This window comes from Periophthalmus magnuspinnatus, chromosome 5 (genome assembly GCF_009829125.3).
Source record: "Periophthalmus magnuspinnatus isolate fPerMag1 chromosome 5, fPerMag1.2.pri, whole genome shotgun sequence".
Lineage (NCBI taxonomy): Eukaryota > Metazoa > Chordata > Actinopteri > Gobiiformes > Gobiidae > Periophthalmus > Periophthalmus magnuspinnatus.
Genome location: NC_047130.1, coordinates 30,850,896 through 30,876,281, shown reverse-complemented (window position 1 = coordinate 30,876,281; position 25,386 = coordinate 30,850,896). Strand labels below are relative to the sequence as shown.

The following is a 25,386-nucleotide window of genomic DNA, read 5'->3' as shown; positions in this document are numbered from 1 at the left end:
TGTTACTTTGTAAATTTTTGAACTTGAAGATAGGGTCTCTTGCCTCTTTACTCCAGCGCTTCTCTCTTAGCAGAATTGTATTGTATGCTTTTTTATGTTAAGGTTGAACTGCACTAAGTGTCGGCTCAGAGTAAGAGAGTAATATGGGGAATATGGATGTTGAATTGAATGGTGTAAAGGCATTTGAGGAAAAAGGGTTGAATCGATCAAAGTCTGTATAAAAATGACAGTAAGAGATGACATTTAAGGGACAAATGAATATGAATGTAGCTTTTAAAGTTATGCAAATCCGTATAAACTAACCTTATCTTTAAAATGCAAATCTGCCATTGCAAAACCTCTATGAAATATTTTTCTCTCCACTTGCTACAATACATTTTCTGTATTCTGTGCACTTTGACCCCATTCGTATGTTCAGTATCCCAGAACTGCAGACATTATATATGGCTCCTTATTATTCATTTTCCTTATTCGGTACAAAGCCCCCAGAAACTCAACCTCTGACATTAATAAAATAGGATTCTAGAAGGTGCGACAGATTGAAAGTCTTTTTTGCAGCTTATCTCAAATGTGATATTACGCAGCTACAGTCAGAGTATCTATCACTGCCAAAGGTCTCTGGGATGAGCTGAAGAATACATGAGTCCTTATATTTTATTAATGTTCATGTTCACCCATAATTAAGATCCTGTCTTAGGGTGGAGTGATAATTTGTTAAACTGTTCATCAGGGCACATGCATTTCTTTTTAAATAAGGCAGAATTTGTAGGCTGGTCAAGATCAAAATTGGATTTTCTCATAAACCTTATGTGCTATATATATATTTTTTTTGCCATTAGCACAGCTTTAGAGCAGCTTTTTGCACAGATATGAATGTGAAATGAAATGAGGTGGATCACCTTTGCACAGCCAATCAGGTCTCATGCCAAAGTGTCATAATGACTCATGGCTAAAGGCAAGACAAAACCTTTAAAAAAAAATTAGAATAAGATAGCGTACAGCAGTCTGATTACTTATCTGATATGAATACTACCCCATTGTTACCCGTCTAATGTTTCTTGACTTGACTCTGTTGTAAAGGGGCTGGGTCTTGCTGAACTTCTTCTTCTAAACTTCTGTTAGGGCGATGTCCTCATCCTGCTGGAGTCCATTTCAACTCCCACCTGCTCCGGCCCCTCTCTCTGGGACCAGACCATGTCCGAATTGGGCTGCTGCAGGAGGGCATTCATCCCATCCTGGAGTATGACCTGGAAGTCCACAGAGATCAGGAAAGTCTTCAGAAATCCCTCCACAAACTCAGGCAGCTTCAGGGGGACACTAACACGGAGGCAGCTCTTAATGTAGTCTGTAGTCCTATAGTCTGTTGTTTGACTCAGGCCTGGACGTATCCTAAGTGCTGCTGTGGCTCACAGATAGGGTCCAGACCGGAGATGTGGAGGGTCTCATGGCAGAACTAAAGGGGCAGGGCTTCATGTTTTAGCTGTATCCACAGTACATGGGGACATCCAGGTGTTACAGAGTGTAGTGTCACCTCCAATCAAGTCTCACCTGTATTCTGTGGACATCCAAAATATTGAGATAATTGCAGAGGATTTGAGAGAGGCTTTAATCAATATGTATTAGTGTGGATGTGGTTGCTTTTTTAAGAAAATCTTTCAAGGTTCATTTATTACCTGCATTCAAATAAATAATTTATAGATCCCCAAAGTAAAAACACATAATAATTCTGCCTTTAAGAAACTATTGTACTTTTAACTTTGTCTTTTAAATGTGGTATTAAATTGTGTAGTGATATTGTTTTTTAATTGATCAGTTAGGTATCACATGCAACATAGAAGATCGAAAGTTATCAGACAGTTTTAAACAGTCAAACATAGACTCATATGAAAGATGTCCTCACTAGAATTTAAACTGTATGCTCAATAATAAGCCCACACATAGTGACTCATTTAAGAGCACGTTCCTGAATGAGATAAAGTTTTAATTTCTTTTTCTAATTTTGTCTGCAGAAATCCTCAGTGTTGAGCGGCTCCATTTAATTCACTTGACTTCACATAGTGCTTTGCTGCAGTGGCGCCTGGTCGTCATGACAGACAGTGGTTACTATGAGCTGTAGTACTCTGGTCCTGGGGCAGATTCTGTGACCAAACAGTATCTTTCAGGAGGGTCCAGTTCAGTGGAGCTAAGCGGTATATAGCCTGAGACCTCCTATACAGCCTTCCTGCAGCCCCAGGCCAACTACAGGCTGTTAACACACTATCAGTGCACTTTACCACTCTGCCAGGTGAGAAGAAGGGGTCTAAACATGGATTCAGTACACAATAGTGGTCCTCACACTCATTATAGATCTTACTGCCCTATTATATATTTAAGAGTCATACAGAAAAAGTGTCATCATGGTCCTATATTACACAAAATTGACTCTTGTGAGCTTTAGGCCATGCTATAATGCTGTCACCTCCTCAAAAACAGACCTGGAGTTGTGTTTTGTTTCATTCACACATATTTGAGTAACACTTTATTATTAGTCTGTCTACATTTCCAAAGCTCAAACCTTCCACCCTGTGATGTCACACAGTGGTAGTTTTTCCAGTTAACAGGTCCTTTTACCTTTTGTTCAGTAAAGATTAGCAATTCCAGACCTGAAATTATCTGAATGATTTTGGTGAAGGTGTGTGGAGTTTAAAAACACAGTGGAGCACTTCCTGTATCACTATATGACATCACAAGGAGGAACAGAGTGTTTTCTGTTTGAGAGAAGAATTCAGCCTAAATATGCAGGGTTTATGTGTCGAACATATGTGAATGAAACAAAACACAACTCCTGGTATGTAATGAGTAAACAACAGTATAACAAAGATAAGAAAATAGTGTAATATGGGCCCTTCAAACAGCACTGAGTTTTGGTTTAAATAGCTTAAAGGTGCACTACTTAAATTCCTGGTTGAGGGACTGCCACCAGTTAGCTTGTGGAAATGTTATTTATCTGGATGTTCCTCAGTAAGGCATTAAACTCATTAATCGTGTGTTTATCCAACTGAAGATGTTTGCAGTGCTCAAAAACTTGACCCGGTCGCATCACCTGCTTACTTTCATAAAATAGATAAGTTTCATTTAAATACATTTTTGGCAAAGCAGTAACATGTCCACTACCATTTCCACCAAGCCTGGGTAAATGTATAGATTATATAAGTAATCACTTGGCAAATCAACAAGTCATTGCAAGCGAGAAAGGCAGACTCTGCTATTGTTATAAAGATGACAAAACAAGCCATTCAGGACAGACTCTAACTTTCATGTAAAAAAAACAACAATCCTAAACAATAATTTGCTAAATGTAATTAAAATGATTTTTGTCAATTATGGGTCACTAAAGCATTCCAATGTGATTTGGCAGATTTTTACCCTGGATGACCTTTCTTGGAAACAACTACCCCTTTACTCTGACTGAGGTGGACAATGGATGTAATGTCTTACCCAACTGCCTCCTGTACTCGGGGAATATTCTTACCCACAATGCCACTGTCTCTCTTGCTTCATCAGTTAGAAAATATCATTATGCAGAGTTATGCCACTATGCCGGTTGGTGGCAACATGAATAAAATATCACTATAATGCATCTCTAAAAAAAAAAATAATAATATATATATATATATATATATATATATATATATATATATATATATATATATATATATATATATATATATATATATATATGGTGGAAGAAGTACTCAACATGGTGGCAAAACTATTCAAGTAATAATAATAATAATAATAATGCCTTACACTTGTAAGGCATTATTAAGGAGACTGACGGAAGTGAGGCTGCCAATCTGCGCCATCGGCCCCTCTGACCACCACCTATCATTCACGCACACACCACTATATAATAACCAATATAGGTATCACAGGAAGAACTACATTAAAGCTACTGAAGTACTACTAAAAGGTGCTTTTAGAGTAAGAATTTCACATTAAAAAGTATTTAACATAGATTTTGACAATTATTAAAGAGTGAAATGTTGTGATCTTAAATTTTGCTTAGCAGAAATAATTATTACCCATAAATTTCTGTTTGCTCAAAGCAAGTAATTTAACTCAAAACCTTCAGTTTGGAAAACAACAAAAACCATGCTTAATAATCAATCAGCCATTTCAGCAGGCCTCAAACTATAAGAAAAATATACTTCTACTTTATAGTCTAGTTAAAAAATGGAGTGGAGTAGAAAGTAAAAAGTATCCACTGTAAAAAAAACAACTAACTAAATAATAATAGATAACTAAATTTGTTCTTAAAAGCAATACTTAATTTTATACTTTGTTACTAAACTATAAAGGTTATTTCAGTATCTTGTTGCCTTCAGATGTCTTGAGTCCTGCTGTGATCTATGTGTCAGACTCTAGTCCCCGGGAGGTACGAGTCAGTTGGGGTTCTCTTGTAGCTTCCTGCTTCTGAACAGTGCAGATACAAACCTTGCTTGCTCCTGCTGCTTCCTTGTTTACTTTGCTTTTTAATCATTTTACCTCTTCCAGTGCTTTTGTTTAGTTATGATTTTCTTTTAAGTAAACTAAGACTTTTACACAATTTTTTAAATTTTTAACTAAATTTTGCCAGTGACATGTCCGGGGGAAGAAACCAAAGGAATTTTTTCTATGAACGCTGTCGGAACTATCAACAACAAATTAATGAGCTACAAGCACGGATATTTGTTTTAGAATCTGAAAAAGGACTTGACCGGATGCTCCCTGTGATTTCCAGTGGTAAGCAGCCCATAGTTACTTTCAGAAAAAAGGGTGAAAAAACTGCTACTTTCAACTTGAACCTGAGCAATATGGTGTCTTTTCAAAGATTTTGTAAAGACAAGAATGCCAAACCAACGCAACAAGTCATAAAAGACCATGCTAACATAGTTACATCACCTAAAGTACAGCTTACAAACAGATTTTTACCACTGACACAGACTGATGTTGATGTTAACATACAAACAGAAAATTCTCTTTTTGTCACAAAACAAGAGCAATGAAGTTGGCAAAAGAGAGACAGGTGATCTGTGCCAAACGTCAAGGTCAGTGGTTGGCTGCTGGAGATGGCGCTATCAGAAATGTGAGCCACAGAATAATCCAAACTTCCTCCTATCCCAGTCACACTGTTTCTGAGATTACAAAACTCCTGCCAAAAGTTTTGTCAACACACAGAGGAGTTAAACAGCTGATTGTGCAAGTGGGTGAGGTTGACACTGGAATGGAACAGACTGAAATCTTCAAAAAGAATTTCATTAAATTATTTGAGGAGCTTGGGCTGTTCAACGCATGTGTAGCCAGAGGACTGCACTTCATTGAGAACTTTGATCTATTCTGGAAACGAGAGGACCTGTTCAAGGGAAATGGGCCGCACCTGAGCAGAGGTGGAGTGAGAGTCCCGAGTGCCCTCACCTGCTCCCTCACCCAAACTCCCCCCTGCTTCACCTCCTCGGCCCTCCTCTGGTCTCTCACCCAAACTCCCCCCTGCTCTCCCTTCCCTGTCTTCCCCCAGAGCTGTTATCACCAAGAGCTAGGACACGCAGGATCTCTGCTGTCCCAGGACATACAGTCATGACAAAGATAATATCATGCTGAGGCCCTGTGATGGAGCTATATCTACAGTTACACCACATAGACTGATTAACAGAAGGACAGTCCAATCAGCTGCAAGTTCAATCAGAGAAATTTAGTTCACATTCCCTGTAAGAAGATAACATCCAGTCCTACTGAAACTAATCTGAAACTTGCTGTGCTCAATGTCAGATCTTTATGCAACAAATCATTTTTAATTAATGATTTTATCTCTTCTTTTAATCTTGACTTTAGGTTTTTAACCAAAACATGTCTCAACAAAAACACAGGTAATGCAATTCTAGTGGAATGAATAAAGATAATTTAGTTACTCACAGGTTGTCATTTGGGGTGTTTTCATCTTTTGAGTATGTTTCCTTTAAGATGGAGTTAAAACAATCCCCCTCTATACTCTATTTAGTCATATAAAAACATTCTCCCCAGCACTGTCTTATATTCTATTTATGATTTTACTGAGATGCTTTGAGTCGTATGCACAGACTTTGATGGTTTAGTCATTACAGGTGATTTTAATGTGCATGTGGATAATGTGTTTGACAGAAACACTAAAGAGCTCAGTTCTGTCCTTGAAACCTTTGGTCTGACTCAGCATGTCAGCGAGCCCACCCACAACAGAGTGCACACTCTAGACCTGCTCATTACAAAAGGAGTAAATATTTCAAATGTCAATGTGGTGAATGTTGCTCTGTCTGATCATTTCAGTGTCTTTTTTGACTTGTTTGTTATTCCCAAACCAGCGGCGGCTCCTGCAGTTGTTCAAAGGAGACACACAAATGGTAACACAGGTGCACTGTTCATGGAAATGATACACTTTGAAAATGCCTCATGTTGTAATGTTCATGATTTGTTGATCTCTGTGACTTCGAGTGTTTTGAATGTTCTGGACACCATTGCCTGATGAAGGTTAAAATGGTTAAAGATAAGCAGAAAGTGCCATGGAGGAATGATGATTCGGTCAAGGCACAAAAAAGCGAGTGCTGGAGGGCCAAGAGGGACATGTAGCATGTCAAAACTCCAGGTTCATTATAAGATTTACGGAGAAATTATGCACATGTACAAACAGTTTATGTAGAACAAGGGAGAGGCATTTTTCTGACATTATTGGAAGTTGCAGTAACAACTCTTGTGTCCTGTTTGCAACAGTAAACAGATGAACAAACCCTCCAGCTCCAATGCTGTTAGATCTTATTTCCACATCTAAGTGCAATGAGTTTGCAGTGTTCTTTATTGACAAGGTTGAGGGCATTAAAAATGCCATCAAATCCACAACGCAAATAACAACCCAGCACCCACCTAGACACGTAGAGCTGACTCACTTTGCACCTGTAACTGACAAAACTGTCCAAGAGATCGACACCAGTCTAAGTTCATCTACATGCTGCCCACTAGATATCTAAAGTCTGTGCTCAATAGTTTGCTCTCACCACTTGTCACTTCAATCTGGAACATTCTCAAGAGCTTTAAAACCTGCGGTTATCAAGCCTCTCTTAAAGAAGAGCAGTCTTGATGCCATAATATTGAACAATTATTGACCAATCTCAAATATGCGTTTTTTAGGCAAAGTTCTTGAAAAAGTTGCTTACCAACAGCTTATTAACTTTCTCCAAAGGAACAACTCCCTTGATGTTTTCCAGTCAAGTTTTGGACCTCACCACAGCACTGAGACTGCTCTTATCAAGGTGACAAATGACATCCGCCTGAACACTGATGCAGGCAAAGACTCTTGATCCTGTTAGATCTGAGTGCTGCCTTTGACACTGTGGATCATGGGATCCTCTTACAGAGACTAGAGGACTGGGTGGGCATCTCTGGTACGGCATTAAACTAGTTCAAGTCCTATCTAGAAAACAGGGAGTACTTTGTTGAAATTAGAAAATGTGTCTCAAATAAAATGCCCCTGACCTGTGGGGTGCCCCAAGGGTCAATCCTGGGACCCCTGTTTTTCAATCTCTACATGCTGCCATTAGACCAGTTAATACGCAGCAATAATGTGTCCTACCACAACTCTGCAGATGACACTGTCATCACATGTCTCACTGCAGCAGGTGAATATGGACCAGTGGATTCACTCTGCCACTGTATCCAACAGATCAGTGTGTGGATGCAAAATAACTTTCTCCAGCTAAACTCAGACAAGACTGAAGTCATCATCTTTGGCCCACAAAAACATAGAGAAAGTGAGAAAGTGTCACCTCCAGTCTCTCTCTCTAAAACCTTCAAATCAGGCTAGAAATGTAGACATAAAAATGGACTCAGATTTGAAATTTAACAGCCACATCCAATCGATAATATCTGCAGATTTTTACTACCTAAAAAACATTGCAAAAATCAAAGGTAAACTGTAAAAAACAGACTTAGAGAGACTTATCCATGCAATTGTCTCCAATAGGTTAGACTACTGTAACGGCCTGCTCACTGGCCTCTCCAAACAAGCATTAAGACAGCTGCAGTACATCCAGAACACTGCTTCTCGGGTCCTGACTAGAATAAGGAAGTACTTCACACATGTGTGCTGTTCTCAGGTCTCTGCACTGGCTCCTGTGGCTCAGAGAATAGACTTTAAAGCAGCTCTGCTTGTGAACAAGCCTCTCCATGGCCTAGCACCAAAGTACATCTCACACATGTTAGTGCCACATGAACCATCTCACACTCTGAGGACTCTGAGTCAGGACTAAACATGGGGAATCAGCATTTAGTTTTATGCAGCTAAAACCTGGAACAATCCTCGTGAAGATGTGAGACAGGCATCTACTTTGACAATGTTTAAATCCAGGCTCAAAACAGTTCTGTTTAGCTGCATATGACTGAAAGGTTTTAATAAAGGTTTTTATTCTGCACTCTTCTGTTTTAATGTTAATTTTATGGTGATTATTTATGGTTTGATTTGTGTGATTTTAATGTCTTTCTTATTCTGTAAAGCACTTTGTATTACTTTGTGTACGAATTGTGCTGTACAAATAAACTTGCCTTGCCTCTTCAGCCATCAGTTGTCCTGGGATACACAGTGGAATATGGGACCATCCCTTCTGGGCAGGTCCACACTGTGACGTTTTGAAACCATCAAAGCAGTGCCATGGTGAAGGGCCTGGAGCCATACTCAGAGTACCTCATTACAGTGACTGCTCGATATGCAAGCGGAGAGAGCCATGTCTGTCATGAGCTGCACAGAAGCAGGTGAGTTACTTAGCAGTGTGCTAAATAGTTTTAAGCTATTAGGGTTGATAAAAAAATATATTAATGGATTTCAAGCTATGGTCTCTATCACCATAGCAATTTAAGCAATTCAAATAAAAATATTATATCTCTTGAATTGGGAATGATCCTCGATTCAAAATATATAAAACTATCGAACCAGGAAGGAGTTATTTGCCTGAAACCCATAAATACCCAGAAGCTAATCAACAATATATATATTTGAACATGTTTCCTGGATCACAGTGGTTTTGATATATCTGAAGTGCTATAAGACCACAAAGTAATATTAAAGAAACCTGAAAATTGCATTCTGTTGTATAAAGAAAGAGTGCTTTTTGTTATTGTGGTATTGAAATCAGTATTGAGTATCAAGCCTCTTCATTTGTATCAAAATCCAGCTAAATGTTAGCATCACGACAACACTAATAGCTATATTACATTTAAAGCATCACTGAACAATGTAATACAAATATAAAAACATTCCCATTAATTAGACCCCTCCTCCCAGTTGTGCCAATATTGACAGCAAAAGTTATACAGGCTATAAGCCACCCAGACATGTGACCTGCTGGTGCATATGAGCATTGAGGATTTTACACAAAGCAACCTACATTATATAATATTTTAGCAGCAAGACTTTTCTATAGTTCTCCTTTGAAATGATTGAAATTCTCAAATGGATGTGTGGGTCAGTAGCAGTCAGAAGTATAACTGGGAAGGGCGGAATAAGGTGACTTCACACCAACATAATTGTGATGGATGTAATGCCTTGCCTTTCCAAAATTATCAGCATCTTTTGTGTATGTGACATAGTGTGTGCACTGTGGATCAATATCGCTGTAAAACTTGCACTTTTATAGTGCAGAGGCTGTATACTTGCACAATGCTAATCTCTCCTTGCTCTCGCACAGAATCCATCCCTGCGCTGTATCTGCACTTCATGGACCCAGAGGAGGTGCAGGTAATGTGGAGGGCTCATGAGGAGGGTCTGACAGGGTACTGGCTCAGCTGGGACAGTCCATAGTCCCAGAGCCAGTCCATGTATGTGCCCCCCTCCTCTCACCCCACCGTTACCACTGAAATTGCTCAAAGCGGTCAGGTCTGTGTTTCTCCAGTCTACAGCTCCGGGCGAGGGGAGGGCATACACTGCACCCTAAGAAAAAATATTACTATTATTAATAATAGTAGTACTGCAGTGTATAGTCATCATTTATTACTATACAGTTGCTGCTGTTTCAGATGTGTTTAATGTGTTTAATGAACTAAAAACATAATTCTTAACAATGTATTATATTATTCAAATAACTGGTGAGATTTTGGATTTTCCAAACCAAGTACAGCAAATCTGGCTGCTGCTGTAGAGATTGTAGTCTCTATACAGTAGAGTTGCACAAATGTCTAGGTATATATTTTCCCGGGAGAAAAACTTAAATAATACATGACCTGGTTTCCTCTGGGGGATGTATTGTAAAGCAACATACCATACACCTTACCTTCCTATTGTCAAATGTATGTCAGATTGTAAGCTTCCCAATAATTCTGAGTGAGAGTGATAGGTTGTCCATCAGTTTTTTACCTTTGGGCACTGTTGCATCCTGCCTCAGGCTCTTAACTGAGTGGACCCAACTATTGAAATGAATACACACTGCGTTAGCTAGTTGTATGCAGCTGTCTTATATTTATGCTTTTTATCCCATTATTATTACATAGTGTCTGTTCCTACTTCATTCATTCTGACTCTCCAGAGCTCCAAAGTTACATCACAACACAACCTTCATTTTTTTTTTATTTCACAATGACTTTGAACATCATGCTTTTGTAAAAATATTCTGTTAGTCTGTAGACCAACTACATTTTAGAGTAAATCATCTGCACACTGGTGACTGCATCATAACCAATATAACATTACCTATTTATTTCCAATCACTGTCTGTGGTTGAATGCTCCACCAAAGCCATTAGTGCCATATTTCTGATATAAACCTCTTGGGTTGTTTCTTGTGTCCACTCGTCCTCTTGCTGCTCTAAGTGGCCTGGTTTTACTTGGTGCTCCTGATGTAACAGCATGAAGCCCCATTATGTTTTCAGCACCGTCTAAAGTATGGATTTAGATGGTGCTTATAACAGACGAATACTGAAGATTTTATTCAGAATGTATCATTGAGAGAGATTGTGAAATGTGTTTGTATATTTCATTGTCAGAGACTTACAGAAACTATTTTGGAGGTTGGCTATGCTCTCATTTCTCTTTAAGTGACTATTTTTATGGCTCACAATATATGGTTAGAATTTAAAATACCTTCGTGCGTTTTTTGCTTTGTATTGCCATCTAGCGGATGAAGTGTGAAGTTCACGCTGAGATCTCGGGCCATAATAATTTATATAGCAAAAACCAGGACCAAAAAAAATGTTAAAAAAAATAAAAAAATAAAATTCATAATACCAAACACATTGACTGAACAAAAGACTCCTTCTCCTTAAAGCTGTCATAGTATGTTTTTGTTTTTCAAAACTGCAGAATGAGTATAGTGACTTTTGACTATAGTAAGCAGCTGTTTTTTTATTTACTTGTTTTAATAGTTTAAAATGGGCTTAAGTGTTTGAACAAGATAATTAGAAGGAAACACTGCAACAGCATTGTTCATAAAAGCTCATAAAAATCAATTTTACATAACATGTTTCTTTAATAGTAGGTTTAGTACAGGAAGTAGGAAGTGTAGTTGTCTAAAATGTGAATGTTTTGGACAGTGATTACTGCTGTCTTAGTTTAGATGCATTTACTATAGAGTGAAATAGGACCTGTTTTTAATGCTCATTACCTGGTTGAATATAATAATAGTTCATGTGTTGGTGTAATAGGACCTTGGTTTGGTCAAACAAATGCCTTAGTAAAAAATAAACAGGTTCAGCATTGACGACATTTGGTCTCTGTGCACAAGTACCTACATGCTCTTAGGCCTAATAAGTGAGCTCCTCTCTCCCTTAGGATAACACTGATCTAAATTAAGGTGAAAAGGAAGCCCACTTCGATGAGAGAAGCTGATTAATCTCTGGTGTTTTATTATCACGCAGTCTGCTCCTCAGGGCATTGGGGACAGTGATGTAGTCTGTGGGAGTAACATGAGTTGTCTTAGAACAGCCTTCTCTAAAGACCCTCCAACATGTAATGTCAAGCATTTCCTTGCCTTTTTTACTTGGGCAATGGGCTCTGCAGTGTGGAGGGCATTAAGCTGACAAAAGGAGGACTCTACCTGGTTGAAAGGCTTTAATATAGCCAGTGAATTTTGTACTTTATAGAGAAATTTGCTGCAGGAATGGTTGAAATGGAGGACCACATGGGAAATGCGGTGGATGAGAAGTTGGTGGGCATGGGGCTGCGTGTCTCTGTGTCCCCTGCACAGACAGCCTTCTACATCATACTGGTGATGATGGGAATTCTGGGAAATGCTACAGTGGTGGGAGTAATTGGGAAAAGTGTTCTAATGGATCGAGGTGGAGGTCGTAATTCGGATATTATCATTATTAACATGTCCTTGTCCAACCTGTTGGTGTCAGTGATGAGGAACACGTTACTCATCATCTCGGACGTCGGCCTTGGGGTAAGAACCATTACAAATAAAAACAAACACAGAAATGCAGATTTAAAGCTAGAATAATTTGCTCAGCATTGATTAAAAGTAACAGTAAATTTGTAATAAAATGAGAAAATAAAAATGGTCATACATTTACAACTGAAAATGTGCAGTCAATTAGGTCAGTGTTACAGTGTGTTTAAACAGGGCTTCAAACTAACATGACTTGCCAAGTATTGTTTTTCTAGTATAAAGAGTCAAAAATCTTTTTTTTGCACATTGTATTACCAATGTTTAACACGTTATTTTGTTGTAGACTACAACCCCAATTCCAATGAAGTTGGGACGCTGTGTAAAACTTGTGTAAAAATACAGAATACAATGATTTTCAAATAATTTTCAACCTATATTGAACTGAATAAACTACAAAGACATGATATTTAATGTTCAAACTGATCAACTTCATTGTTTTTTATTCAAATATTTACTCATTTTCAATGTGATACCTACAACACATTCCAATAAAGCTGGGACAGGGGCAACAAAAGAATGGGAAAGTTGAGTAATGCTTAAAATCCACCTGTTTGGAACATTCCACAGGTGAACAGTTTAATTGGAAACAGGTGAGTGTCACGATTGGGTATAAAAGGAGCATCCCGGAAGGGCTCAGTCATTCACAAGAAAGGATGGGGCTAAGTTCACCACTTTGTGAACAACTGCTTGAGCAAATACTCCAACAGTCTAAGAACAATGTTTCTCAATGTTCAATTGCAAGGAATTTAGGGATTTCATCATCTATGGTCCATAACATCATCAAAAGATTCAGAGAATCTGGAGAAATCTCTACACGTAAGTGGCAAGACCGAAAACCAACATTGAATGCCCGTGACCTTCAACCCCTCAGGTGGTACTGTATTAAAAACAGACATGAACGTGTAAAGGACATTACCACCAGGAACACTTCAGGAAACCATTGTCAGTTAACACAGTTCGTCGCTACATCTCTAAGTGTAAGTTAAAACTGTACCATGCAAAGAGAAAGCCAAATATCAACAACACCCAGAAACGCTGCCAGCTTTTATGGACCTGAGCTCACCTGAGATGGACTGACACAAAGAGGAAAAGTGTGCTGTGGTCTGTGGTTCACATTTAAAATTGTTTTTGGAAATCATGGACGTCATGTCCTGCAAGCCAAAGAGGAAAAGGACTATCCGGATTGTTATCAGCACATTGATTGTTATCAAGTTCAAAAGCATCTGTGATGGTCCGGGGGTGTGTTAGTGCCTCTGTGATGGTCCGGGGGGGTGTTAGTGCCTCTGTGATGGTCCGGGGGGGTGTTAGTGCCCATGGGGAACTTGCACATCTGTGAAGGCTCCATTAATGCTGAAAGGTACATACAAAGGTACATACATATGCTGCCGTCCAAGCAACGTCTTCAGGGACGTCCCTGCTTATAAATGAAACTGAGGTATTTTAACATGTGTTGAGGTGGGGGGTGGGAGTGTGTGTTGGGGTGGGGGGTTGTTTGGTTATGATTATTGATGTGTTGGGGTTGGGTTGTTGGGCTGTCGGGTGGCTGGGTGGGTTTGGTGGGTGGGACTGATTTTAATGCTTTGTAAAGCACTTTGTGTTACTTTTTTTTGTATGAAAAGTGCTATATAAATAAAGTTTGATTTGATTTGATTTGATTTATTTCAGCAAGACAATGCCAAGCCACATTCTGCATGTGTTACAACAGCGTGGCAAAATACAACAGGATTGCAGGATTCCTCCTGCAAAGCTTCAACAATTAATGTCCTCAGTTTATCAGTTTGAACATTAAATATCATGTCTTTATAGTTTATTCAGTTCAATATAGGTTGAAAAGGATTTGCAAATCACTGTATTCTTTTTTTTTTTTTTTTTTTTTAAGGTTTACACAGCGTCCCAACTTCATTGAAATTGGGGTTGTAGTTTAATGTACAAGATATTAAAAGCCTCAACCTAAATATAAAATCTGTCAGTAACCAAAGTTGCTGCTACTACTAATAATTACCTCTACTACTAAAATTGATTGCACTATATTCCTAATTGCGCTCTGTTTTCCAGCTGTATTCGTCTAAAGTGTGGTGCCAGTTCCTGATGGGTGTGTGGGTGTGGCTGCGTGCAGTGAATGTGTGGTCCACCTTGTTCCTTAGTGCATTTCACCTCCAGACTCTGAGACGGGTCGCTCCTGCCATGAGTAACCTGAGCGGGTTCCACGGCCCTCCCAAAATGCTGCTCCTTACTCTAGGTTTCATCTGGATTCTCAACTACATCTACTGCATCCCAGCACACATCTTCTCCACCAATGGGGATGTCAACAGTACTGAGGTTTGGATCATAACACTGAAACTATTTGGGTGTCTTAAAACTTAAATGTGCATTATGTCACTTTTCTGGTTGAGATCTGCCATCTCCTTGTTTCTATGGAGATGGTACTGCATTGCCTGGAATGTTCCACAATACTATGGAACATTCTAGCCTAAGCAATAACATCTCCATGGAGACAAGACAGTTGGCTATATGTATAAAATCAGTAGAATGCAGCCATCAAGAATTGGGTAAAGTACCGTGAATTTAATTCCATAAAAGAAATGATTGACCTGAATTCATGTGTTTTGAGTAGCTGTGAGCTCACTGAGAAATACAACTTCTACATCTGGATGTATCAATGCTGTTATTGCACAAAACTGAGTGCTGACTTTGCCTTAAAACTTTTTAACTCTAAATGTATTGCTGCTGTATGAATTATTTAGCTTTCTGGCTCTTGTTAGTTTGTTACTTGTTACAGCAACAACTAGGCTTGTGTGTTTGATTTTTTTCTTCCTTTTGCACATTTTTCATTGCAGACTCTGATGTTGGTGAGCGGCACAACACGCCCCCTGCTGGGCTGTGTGTGGAACTTCCCCAGCAGATCCAGTGGCCTTGCATATGCCACCACCTCCATGGTCATCCACGAAACGATTCCAATTATTCTGATGGCTCTCACCAACCTTGCCTCGCTCTACACCCTGTACACCCACGGGAGGATGCGCAGCTCGGCGCAGGACGCCCCCATGATAAAAAGGGTCCCAGCTGAGAGAAGGGCAGCCAAGGTATGAGGAAAACAACCAGAGAATTCATAATAATAACTACACACTGGACACAAGTAATATCTACCTATCAGTTAAACTTCAGAATCTAGGTTAATCTTTTAGAGATGGGGTTAGGTACCACATTTTTAATGTATTGGTGTGGCATGTAATACTAAATTAAGAGCAGAAATATAATACCCTTAGGTGGAAATGTACAACTTTTTTTGCATAAAAAACCCCCATCACTATTCATATTATGCATATCTTCAAAACAACATTGACAACATAAATATCTCGATAATCTGCCCACCGGTATAAGTACACTTAAAATAAAACATATACTTACCGCACTGGATGATTTTGAAATTTGTATTAATTTGAGTAATGTAAAATCTTTATCTGATGTCCAGAGCTCCACATGACAGTTGACTCTTCTGTGTGCCTCAGGTGATCCTCGCTCTCATTATGTTGTTTATTGCTTCGTGGGGAACCAGCATCATCTCTGTCAATTATTTCAATTATAATCGCGGCTCCTCATCTGAGTTTCTTCTGGTCATTGCTCGATTTGCAAACATTATCTTCATCACCTTTTCCCCTGCTGTTCTGGCAATCGGCCACCGCAGGCTGCGCTCATTCATCAAATCACTGCTCAGCCACTGATATTTTGATGTTTTACTAACAATGGTCTGGGAATTATAAATTGTACATTTTATAGATAATCATTTAATAAAAAAACAACACCTAAAACACCGGTATAGCACATTTTAATTCATCTTCTTTGATTCGATACAGTGTCCAAACTACGGTCTCAGGCTTTCTGCTTAATTTTCCCATACTGCATAGATGATACTTTCCACTGCATACTTCACGTATTCATATACCATCATAACCTCAGTAAGGGAAATATTGGTGTGATTTAGATTTTTACATTCAGCCAAAAAAGATTGAATGTCTAAAAGGTCCGTAGTAAAACTTATTCTACAATATTGCATTGATCTCTGAAAAAATAATGAGCCAAAATAGATCCCTGCCTGTGTCTAGCCCTTCTTACCATATATTTGTCACGTGACTTTCAATTATAATGTTTGGATACCCTGTGGCTTCAGGTCTCTAATGAACACTAAAAACCAGGGCTTGTTCTACGACCCCGTGTACATGTAAGAGTTGATATACATTTTTCAATATTAGTTTTTCTGTAATTCTTGATTTAAAGTTTAATAATTGAATTGTTTTATTATATTTAAGACAGCTGAAAAAGGACAGAACAATACAATACAAAACAAACCATTAAAAACTAACACATTAGTGCTTAGTCTTTTCTTTCACACCTATTATGTGTTCCTCTTTTTCAACAGCTGAAACCATTTGTTTATCATGATTTTCTTGCCTCTTTGTTTCTTCAGAGCATTTCAGCAGTTCCAACCCCTGCTGTATCATCCGTACTATTTTCCTCCTTAGTTTGCCGTGTCCCAGAGCCACCACTAGAGGGCTGAACCCCTCAAAGAGAGAGGCTGAGAAGTGTGCCACAGTGAGCAGCCCCTCAGCATGATGCCCTCTGTCATGGTTGTAGTAGGTCACAGCTGCCACCTGCAAAGTCCAGCACACAATGAACAGAACCACCAGGGACATAATCACATGACCTGCTTTACGCTCACTTGCTACATGTTTGCTCAGCTCCCCTAGGCTCTCTCCTGCCTTTCCCCCTGCTGTAATCATTCTTATGTGTTTGGCCAGGGCGTGCAAAGTTGCCAGGTTGGTGCAAATCATCAAAATTAAGGGCAAGACTTCATTTAGGGCGAGTGATGTGGATGCAAAAACTGAACCTTGTTGCTCTGTGGGGAACTCCCAGATGCAACCCAGAAGGGGTCTGGTGGTACAGCTAATGACCATAAGCTCTACTGTGGCGTTGCCCAGGGCATGGGTGGTGTAGAAAAGCGCTGGAAGGGAAAAGGCAAGGTTAGCGGCCCACACCACAGTGAGGACTATCCAAACTCTCCGCCTCTCCTGCTGCTGAGCCAGAGGTCCAAAAGCAACATGGCGACGTTTTAAAGTGGTGCAGTGGAAGATACTGAGAGCCAAAGTTACCCAGCAACCCACAGCTCTCCACCAAACCCACAAGAGCATAAAGACCCTGCACCAGCCGTCAGACAGTGATACCTCCAGGCCAAGGTCAGACACAAAAATAGGAACGGTCCTGAACAAAGAGGTCAGCAGGTTGGCCACTGATAGATGGACCAAAATGGTATCAGAGGATGAGAGTCGGTGGGTTGGACTATTGATGGCAGATTGAAACACCTATACAGAAACAGAGAGTGTGACCCTTTATCAAATGATTACAGGTTACAGACAAAAAGAGTTACGTAGTTCACCTTTAAAAAAAAAATAAAACCACTAATCTGACGGTCAAGGCTGCAGCACAATTTGCCCTGAAAAAAAATACTAAATGTCTCTCCCCACTCATTTCCCCTATTCTAGCATTACATATTATTGTCCTGTTCATTGTTTTGGTCCATCTCTATAACAGCATATAGCACATAATCTAAAACAATAACATATTAGTCAAAACAAAATTTTCAAAGTAATATCTCACCACAAAAATCACCCAAATATTTCCCAAGATGCCAAAAAGGACTAAAAATCCAAACAGAATAGCTTCAACGGTGTAGGCCTCTGACATGGCATCACCCTGGACATGGCAACAAGGACATTACAACTGTTTTCAGTCTACAAACCTTTCTGCACTTCTCTCCTATTAAGTCTTGTGTATATATAGACCTTCAATGCACCCATGAATGACATCTATAAATCAATCACACAGCAATGTCCAACAAAGCATGTATTTTCCACTTGTTCTGTCAGCGTTAACTTCTGCTGCCTCATATTGTGACAATGGTAAGTGCTCGCTAGCCACTTTAGATAAAGTCTGTGATGATGCCACTGATCTGCCTTGCTATGTCCCCAGACTGCAGATGACACAGTTTTAGCAAGTACGTCCCATGTGACCAGTGCAATGAGTTTTGGTGATGCAGCTCTTTTACTTCTTATGTTAATTGATTGCTTCTGAAATGGCTTTCCCTGGGGTTAGGACAGTGTTTGATCCCCAGAGACCTGTTCATTTTTAACAATCATCACAAACAACATAAGGCCCTGTAATGTTTTTTAATGATTATTACTACAATGAGTAAGATTTGTATCACTATAATTATTTTATTAGGCCTTCTACTACTACTACTACTACTATTATTATTATTATTTGTATGTTTGTCCAAAGGTACAGCAGTCTACACATTGTAAATATTCAAGGAAGCCTATTCTCATAAATAATAAAGGACAGTTAGAAGGAATTTAATACATATATACATACATACATACATACATACATACATACATGCATACATATATACATACATACAAGTACAAAAGTTATCCAATTCAAATGCAAGATAAATTCTTGCCTGGTTTGTTTATTTTGAGTTGTAAGACTATCTTTGATGGTTGGATTTTTATATTATGTGGATTTTATATTTTGAACAAAATGTATGGCGATACATTAAAAAATAACCAAAAAAAAGTCCGACTATTGAAATTGCTGACTTTTGAAAAGTGATACCCACACACCGTGAAGTGAGGGCAAAAAAGTTACCCAACTACACCTGAACAGTTAAGCGTCACAAGGTGTGTAGGAGGTGTAGGTGCGCACCCACTTTATCTGTGCTCACTTTTAGAGTGCACGCGCATGAGGGATAGAAAGAATTAGCCTACGCATATTTCTGTAAATCCTATTCCAGTCATATATAGGTTACTTCAAATTCTCATTCGTAAGTCACCCTTTAGTGCTCTCACCATTTATTTTCCACTGACTAGCGCACTCCTGACACCTCTGCATGTGTCAGGAGGCTCTGTGTGGGAAGATGACTCAGGGCGAAGCGACATTACAAGACTACAAATATTTAGTGCACGCGAGCACCCACGCTCCCCGTCCAGGGCACGCGCTCCATCGCCACCCTCTCGCACAGCGGGCATCAAAGCCTTTACGTTTACGTCAAGCCAGACAGGAAGAAGAAAGGCAAGATTAAAGCGACAGCCGGGTCCCCTGCTCTAATCTCTTCATATAAAGGTAAGTCTGATCCTGAGCTCATGTACAGTCTGTGTTGTGTTTCGCACAAGGTCATACCGAGAAGATGCCCGCATTAAAATGTGCTCTCTGTCGCAGATGCGCGCCCAGAACACTGTCTGTGGAGGCGCTCGCTCTGTTTCACCGACGTCGTTGTGAGCACTGAAGCGGAGCAGATCAAATGGCAAACATCAGATCTCCTCGACTACATCTTATACACTGTGTTTGAGAATATTCAAGGTGAAATGAAGCGGGGACACGGACAGCCTCTGCTCGCCTTGTGGGCATTGTTTCTACACTGCACATCACAGCAGACAGCATCTTCATCCTCCTCCTCACAGGTGAGCACCAGGGTTCATATGGAGACACCCCCGAGCAAGACTCCGCAAATTGAAAACAGCTTTAGGAATGACAGCCAGATCCTCAGAAGGCCAGCTGCAGGACCAGAAGAGCCATTAGACCACATGCTTTTTAACACCAGCAGAGCTACTGTGATGCCTGAGCGGTCACCAAGGTCTCAGAGCAGGAGATCAGAGGATGGGGTCTCGCCTCTATGCGCCTATCGTGTGATTGAAGGGGGTGTTGGTGGGCAAGTCTGCTTTCGACACACACTGCCAGAGTATAAGTGCCAGAAAGGACAATGCAGGACAGCGGTGTCCTCTGGAAATTTAGTGGCAAATATTCTCATAAATGGCAGTGTACTGTTACAGTGGACACAGGTAGGACAGTCCACATTGAATAAAGGCAATAAGACAAATGGTCAGAACATAAGCAAAGATCATGGGACAAATGTAATAACTTCTCCCAGCGTTGTGAGTGGGAGGCGTCACAGAAGAGGGGGCTTTGAACTGAGTTGTTGGTGGAATGGGAGTTACACTCAGTTTGAATGCACTGGGGTGCAGCTGGCTCACGGCTGCAGAGACTACCTGTTGACGGAGCTACACGAGAACATCCCCTATCGCTTCTGCCTGCACTCCCTGGACAGGCCCAGGGCCCAGGTGCGGGACTGTGTTGAGTTCACCCTGCCCCCGTCCGGGATGCAGGATATAGTCATAGCTATGACAACTGTGGGAGGGGCCATTTGTGTAATGCTGGTTATCATTTGTTTACTGGTTGCATATATAACAGAAAACATTATGAGCCCAACCACAACACACACATATTCATATCGCAGCCATTCGTGCCACTGAGTACTATGGGGTAACATGCAAAAAAAAATGCTTACCACATATGGGAATGGTCATCTCTCCTAAACCTCCTGAACATGCTTCATGCCTCGATACTCATACTAATGTCAACACCATGTGAATTAACTGAAGCACAATACGGGGGCTTTTTTTCTTACTAATTGCCTTGCTAACCTCTGCACTGACTGAACCAAAACTTAACATCCTTCATATTGTATAAGAGCTGTTCTGTGTTCATGTGGACAGGATCTCTGTGATTTTAAATCTGTCAGTGTTATTGCTGGCAGAGGTTTACAGCAATACAATGAAATGGCTTTGGACCAAGGCAATGTATCTTCTGCCTTGGTTTTGTTACTGGTCCTGCTTATGCCCATGACCAGGGTTGTTAGGGTTAGATACATATTCATAAAAATATACAGTATTACGAAATGGAATTAATAAATAAATTTGTAATTTATAAACAATTCTAGACAAGTCAAAAGTGCACTTGTGAACTTAGAATAAGAAGAAATAGACTAGACTGAAATAATAATAGAAATAATAGACTAGACTAGCCTACTAAATGTTTTTTTTCCTACCTGTATACCTCTGTAAGGGGCAATACCACTTTCTGCAGTGTAGGCTACAATCAATGCTGTGCCAATAACTGACTTTTTGAATGATTCAATAAACTTAATTGAGCACTTTCCCAGTACTTTGTTGATTTCCTTATTTTAGATAAAATATTGCTTAGACTATTGTCATATTTAATTTTTTTTTAATTCTTACTCTTGATTATTTTGCAGCCAACCACATAGCTCATACTCATCTTGATTTGGAAGAATCGTAACATTCAGTAAACGTCCTCCTCATTCTCTCCAATACAAATGACTAAACAGCCTTTTTGTTCTGCCGTAGGTCTTCTCTGTTGTTTTTTCTATGAGGTTTTCTAATTGGACTACAAAGTTTTACGTACATAAACTCCGCCCTTGATGACGTCATTCCCTTATAAAGCCGAGCAGGGGCGCGCCGCCATTTTATTTCCTGTTTCGAAACAGACTTGTAAGCGTTGTAGATAAATTTCAATTGTTTAAGAGTGTAAATCTGTTAGGGGTTATCTCAACACTTTTACTCATTGGTAGGAACAAGACAGTTCTTTTGCCGTTTGTTGTTTTTTGTTGTTTACAGCCGAAGACGTGATGCCGAGCCACCCTCTTCGTGTTGCGGTGGTGTGCTCTAGCAACCAGAACCGCAGTATGGAGGCTCACAATATCCTCAGGTAAAGACGAAGATCAGGTCTGGGACAGGGTCGAAGTCTGGAGAGCCCCCGCGGCCGTGTCTGTGTGCGGGGAACGAAGCTGTTTGTGAATCGCCCGGGATGATCCAACGTGAGGCAGCCGGCCAGGCCTCTGCGCATTAAACAATGGACACGTTTCCCTGAGTCACAATGAGGATGTGGCATTTAATTCTCATCTGTTTAGGCGCCAGTCCCCCTTTAACTGAGAATAGAACTGATCTCTAAACACTTTTGGTCTTTTTTAGCTTTTTAAAAATGGCCCTCTGGCGTTTTGATTTCCCCATATCGTACATATCAATAACGCCCCCTACAGGCTTGAATCTGGTGTAACATCTAAACCTGACTATTTCACTTGCAACTTTTTACATCTGACTTTGGACTCAAGACTGCTACCGTTGTGTTCACCGTAAAAGTTCAATAAAAGTGATGTTAAAAGACAAAAGTTACTGTCATTTGTAACATTTTGTCCTTCTTTCTGTCTTGCAGTAAACGAGGGTTTGATGTCCGTTCATTTGGGACAGGGTCACATGTGAAGTTGCCTGGCCCTGCACCGGATAAGCCAAATGTGTACGACTTCAAAACTACATACGAACAGATGTACAACGACTTGGTCCGAAAGGATAAGGAACTGTATCCCTGTACTCGCCCATCTTTGCCAACGTTACGGGGGGATTTCCATTTACCTGTACTGAAAGTTGTTATTTGTAATACTTAGATCCAGTGTCACACAGTGTTGATAGGGTAGCTTTTGTTATAAATGTGCTGATTTGTTGATCTATAAATTCCAGGTAAGAAAATTTATTGTATAGATTGGTTTAGAGAAAACAGTTCAGTTACTTTCACTTACTTTCTTGTAAGATGGACTAAGGTTGTTACAGTTTAACCCAAAGTTTATTTGCACTGTCCATGTCTATATGCTAGATGAGTTTTATCAGAATTTATTTTGATGGAAAAAAAAATATAAAGAGGAAAAAATATTTAAGAGTGCAGATCATATTTTCAATCGAGGGAAACTATAATACGTTCAGGTGACATTTAAAATGTACCCTCCTCATTAAGCTACCTCAATTACAATAATGCCAAAACTAAAATTTGAACCTCTTCCTTGTTCGAAAGCATGTCTTCTGTAATGCGCATGCCCAAAACATTGCACCATCCAGTAACATTCGTGCCCTCTAGTGGGATGCAGCTTCACAACAACGCCACTAGATGGTGCTGTAGTGCCATATATAGACATCGACTTCATGACGTTGCATATTTGCTACTCGTTTTACGGACATTAAGACTAACCTAACGCACCGAAAAGTACACTTTATCAAATAACTTGTCAGCTCTGGAGTTGGTAGTGTATTTGTCTGATGTTGGCTATTCCTTGTATTGTGTTGGGCATTCCTTGACCCTGTTGTTTCCAGATATACACAGAATGGTATTCTTCATATGTTAGACCGCAACAAACGCATCAAATCAAAGCCTGAGCGCTTCCAAAACTGCAAGGACAAGTTTGACCTTATCATCACCTGTGAGGAGAGGGTGTATGACCAAGTACTAGAGGGTGAGGAATGTGGGGGAAACTGCAATATTGACAGATTAAATGTTGAAAAAATGCTTTCAGTAATCGTGTGTATATATTTTTTTTTTTATACTTTGTGCAGATTTTAACTCAAAAGAGGAAGAGTTGTCACAGCCTGTGCACGTCATCAATGTAGATATTCAAGATAACCATGAAGAAGCTACATTGGGAGCCTTCCTCATTTGTGAACTGTGTCAATGTGTGAGTGGTTTTTGATGTGTCATTTAATGATGACAGTATGTTTTTAAAAAAAATGTTCAGATATAAACAGATGGTAGGATAAAGAACAACGCAATAGCAATGCAAAGTTCAAGAACAGCAATAGAATACTTAACCTTTAATCTGCAAAAATCAAGAGGAATAACATGAAAATCTTAAATCCAAGTAACCAATCTAACTGCAATATTAGAAATACTTTGAATACTTCATTGTATCTACTGGACTGAAAACGCTTTCTGTTCTCTGCAGCTTCAGCACACGGATGACATGGAGAATGAAATTGACGAACTCCTACAAGATTTGGAAGATAAGAGTAAAAGGACTTTCTTACACACTGTGTGCTTCTACTGAATGAATAGAAAATGCAATAATCACACATCCCAATAATAGCATTCAGACCATAGGCTATGGACCGCGTCCCATCATAGGTAACACAATTTACCTATGCCTGCAGACACTCAGAGCCACAAAAGTTGGACCGAACAATATGGCTGCTGTGATGAAAGTGAAAGTGTTACCTCCCAGAAGAGTAGGAACTGCCTGCTTCTTTGTCAAAGGGCCTCTATCCCTCTACAGTCAAATCACTCAACCATGCAACTCATAAGCATTCAGCATAGATGACTCTTTGAAATGAAATTTTGTATGACATATTACCATAGATGACTTTTTTTTTTTTTGTAAATTTGCGTAATTCTAGTTCATGAGCATTTCGTTTTCGCCTTGAGTATCCAGGATTATATTTATTTCTAAGGGTCAAACAGATGACTGGGTGGATTATGCTGTGCGACTGTAATGTTGAGAATTAAGCAAATCTTTGTTGCCTAACGCGTAACCAAATGTACAGAAGCTCTTCACTGTATTTTCTGTATAATATGTAAATTTATAATCAAGATGCACTTGCTGTGTTTCAGGGCATCTTTTCTTTTGTAAATTTATTTTTTTTGTTAGAAGAGCTTGAATGAGTGCCTGATTTTCTGTATGAATTTGATTCTACAAAAAAAGTCTTGATGAAAGTAAAGTTTGTCTCTCAGTTTGTTAAACATGTGCTTAACAGCATATATGAACAAACCATCACATCATCTTGGATTTGACTGGTTCCTCAGATGTCCAATAATGTCCAGCTATGGTGTGTGTTGAAAGATAATCATTAAATAGGATGTTTTTTTTCTTAAATGAGAAAAACACAATTGAAAACATGTACATGCCTTGTTTTACTTTGATGAATCAATAAAGTCCTTAAACAACCAAACTGAGTTGGCCAGTTTTTGGTAGCCTACGTAATGTTTCCATAACAACAGCAGGATTTCTACAAAAAAGTGGAATGATCCCAGGACCATAGGCCAGGGGTTCTTCACCTTTTTAACCTCAGAGCCTGATTTTTTCCTGTAAAAAGTAACCTGGGACTTAATCTCATATTAAATGTATTATATTTTTCTGATTTCACAGCTCTACTTTGCTGCCCTGGCCCTGTAGTTAAGAATCACTGCCATATGGCTCGGCTGTCTCATGAATACTTTATAATATCTGCACTAAACTGGACACT

At 39.5% G+C, this 25,386-nt stretch overlaps 5 protein-coding genes and 1 pseudogene across 5 annotated transcripts in view; 4 read left to right on the top strand and 2 right to left on the bottom strand.

Moving 5' to 3' along the window:
- Positions 1-25,386, bottom strand: part of atad3 (ATPase family AAA domain containing 3) — a 166,195-nt gene that overhangs the window by 134,612 nt on the left and 6,197 nt on the right. The window lies entirely within an intron of this gene.
- On the top strand, positions 946-9,792 carry LOC117371626 (von Willebrand factor A domain-containing protein 1-like; annotated as a pseudogene).
- Positions 12,146-16,137, top strand: LOC117370588 (olfactory receptor class A-like protein 4). Its single transcript, XM_033966042.1, has 4 exons — positions 12,146-12,409; positions 14,471-14,734; positions 15,253-15,498; positions 15,925-16,137. The coding sequence occupies exons 1-4, from the start codon at positions 12,146-12,148 to the stop codon at positions 16,135-16,137; spliced, it is 987 nt and encodes a 328-aa protein (XP_033821933.1).
- Positions 16,780-18,370, bottom strand: LOC117371625 (olfactory receptor class A-like protein 4). Its single transcript, XM_033967322.2, has 2 exons — positions 18,068-18,370; positions 16,780-17,772 (listed from the first exon to the last, which is right to left on the bottom strand). The coding sequence occupies exons 1-2, from the start codon at positions 18,152-18,154 to the stop codon at positions 16,780-16,782; spliced, it is 1,080 nt and encodes a 359-aa protein (XP_033823213.2). The 5' UTR covers positions 18,155-18,370.
- Positions 19,377-21,452, top strand: fndc10 (fibronectin type III domain containing 10). The gene is made up of 2 exons (XM_033966053.2): positions 19,377-19,594; positions 19,691-21,452. Exon 2 carries the CDS (start codon positions 19,837-19,839, stop codon positions 20,779-20,781), a length of 945 nt encoding a protein of 314 aa, XP_033821944.2. The 5' UTR covers positions 19,377-19,594; positions 19,691-19,836; the 3' UTR covers positions 20,782-21,452.
- Positions 21,784-24,861, top strand: ssu72 (SSU72 homolog, RNA polymerase II CTD phosphatase). Its single transcript, XM_033966055.2, has 5 exons — positions 21,784-22,036; positions 22,541-22,684; positions 23,467-23,606; positions 23,707-23,825; positions 24,093-24,861. Exons 1-5 carry the CDS (start codon positions 21,957-21,959, stop codon positions 24,192-24,194), a joined length of 585 nt encoding a protein of 194 aa, XP_033821946.1. The 5' UTR covers positions 21,784-21,956; the 3' UTR covers positions 24,195-24,861.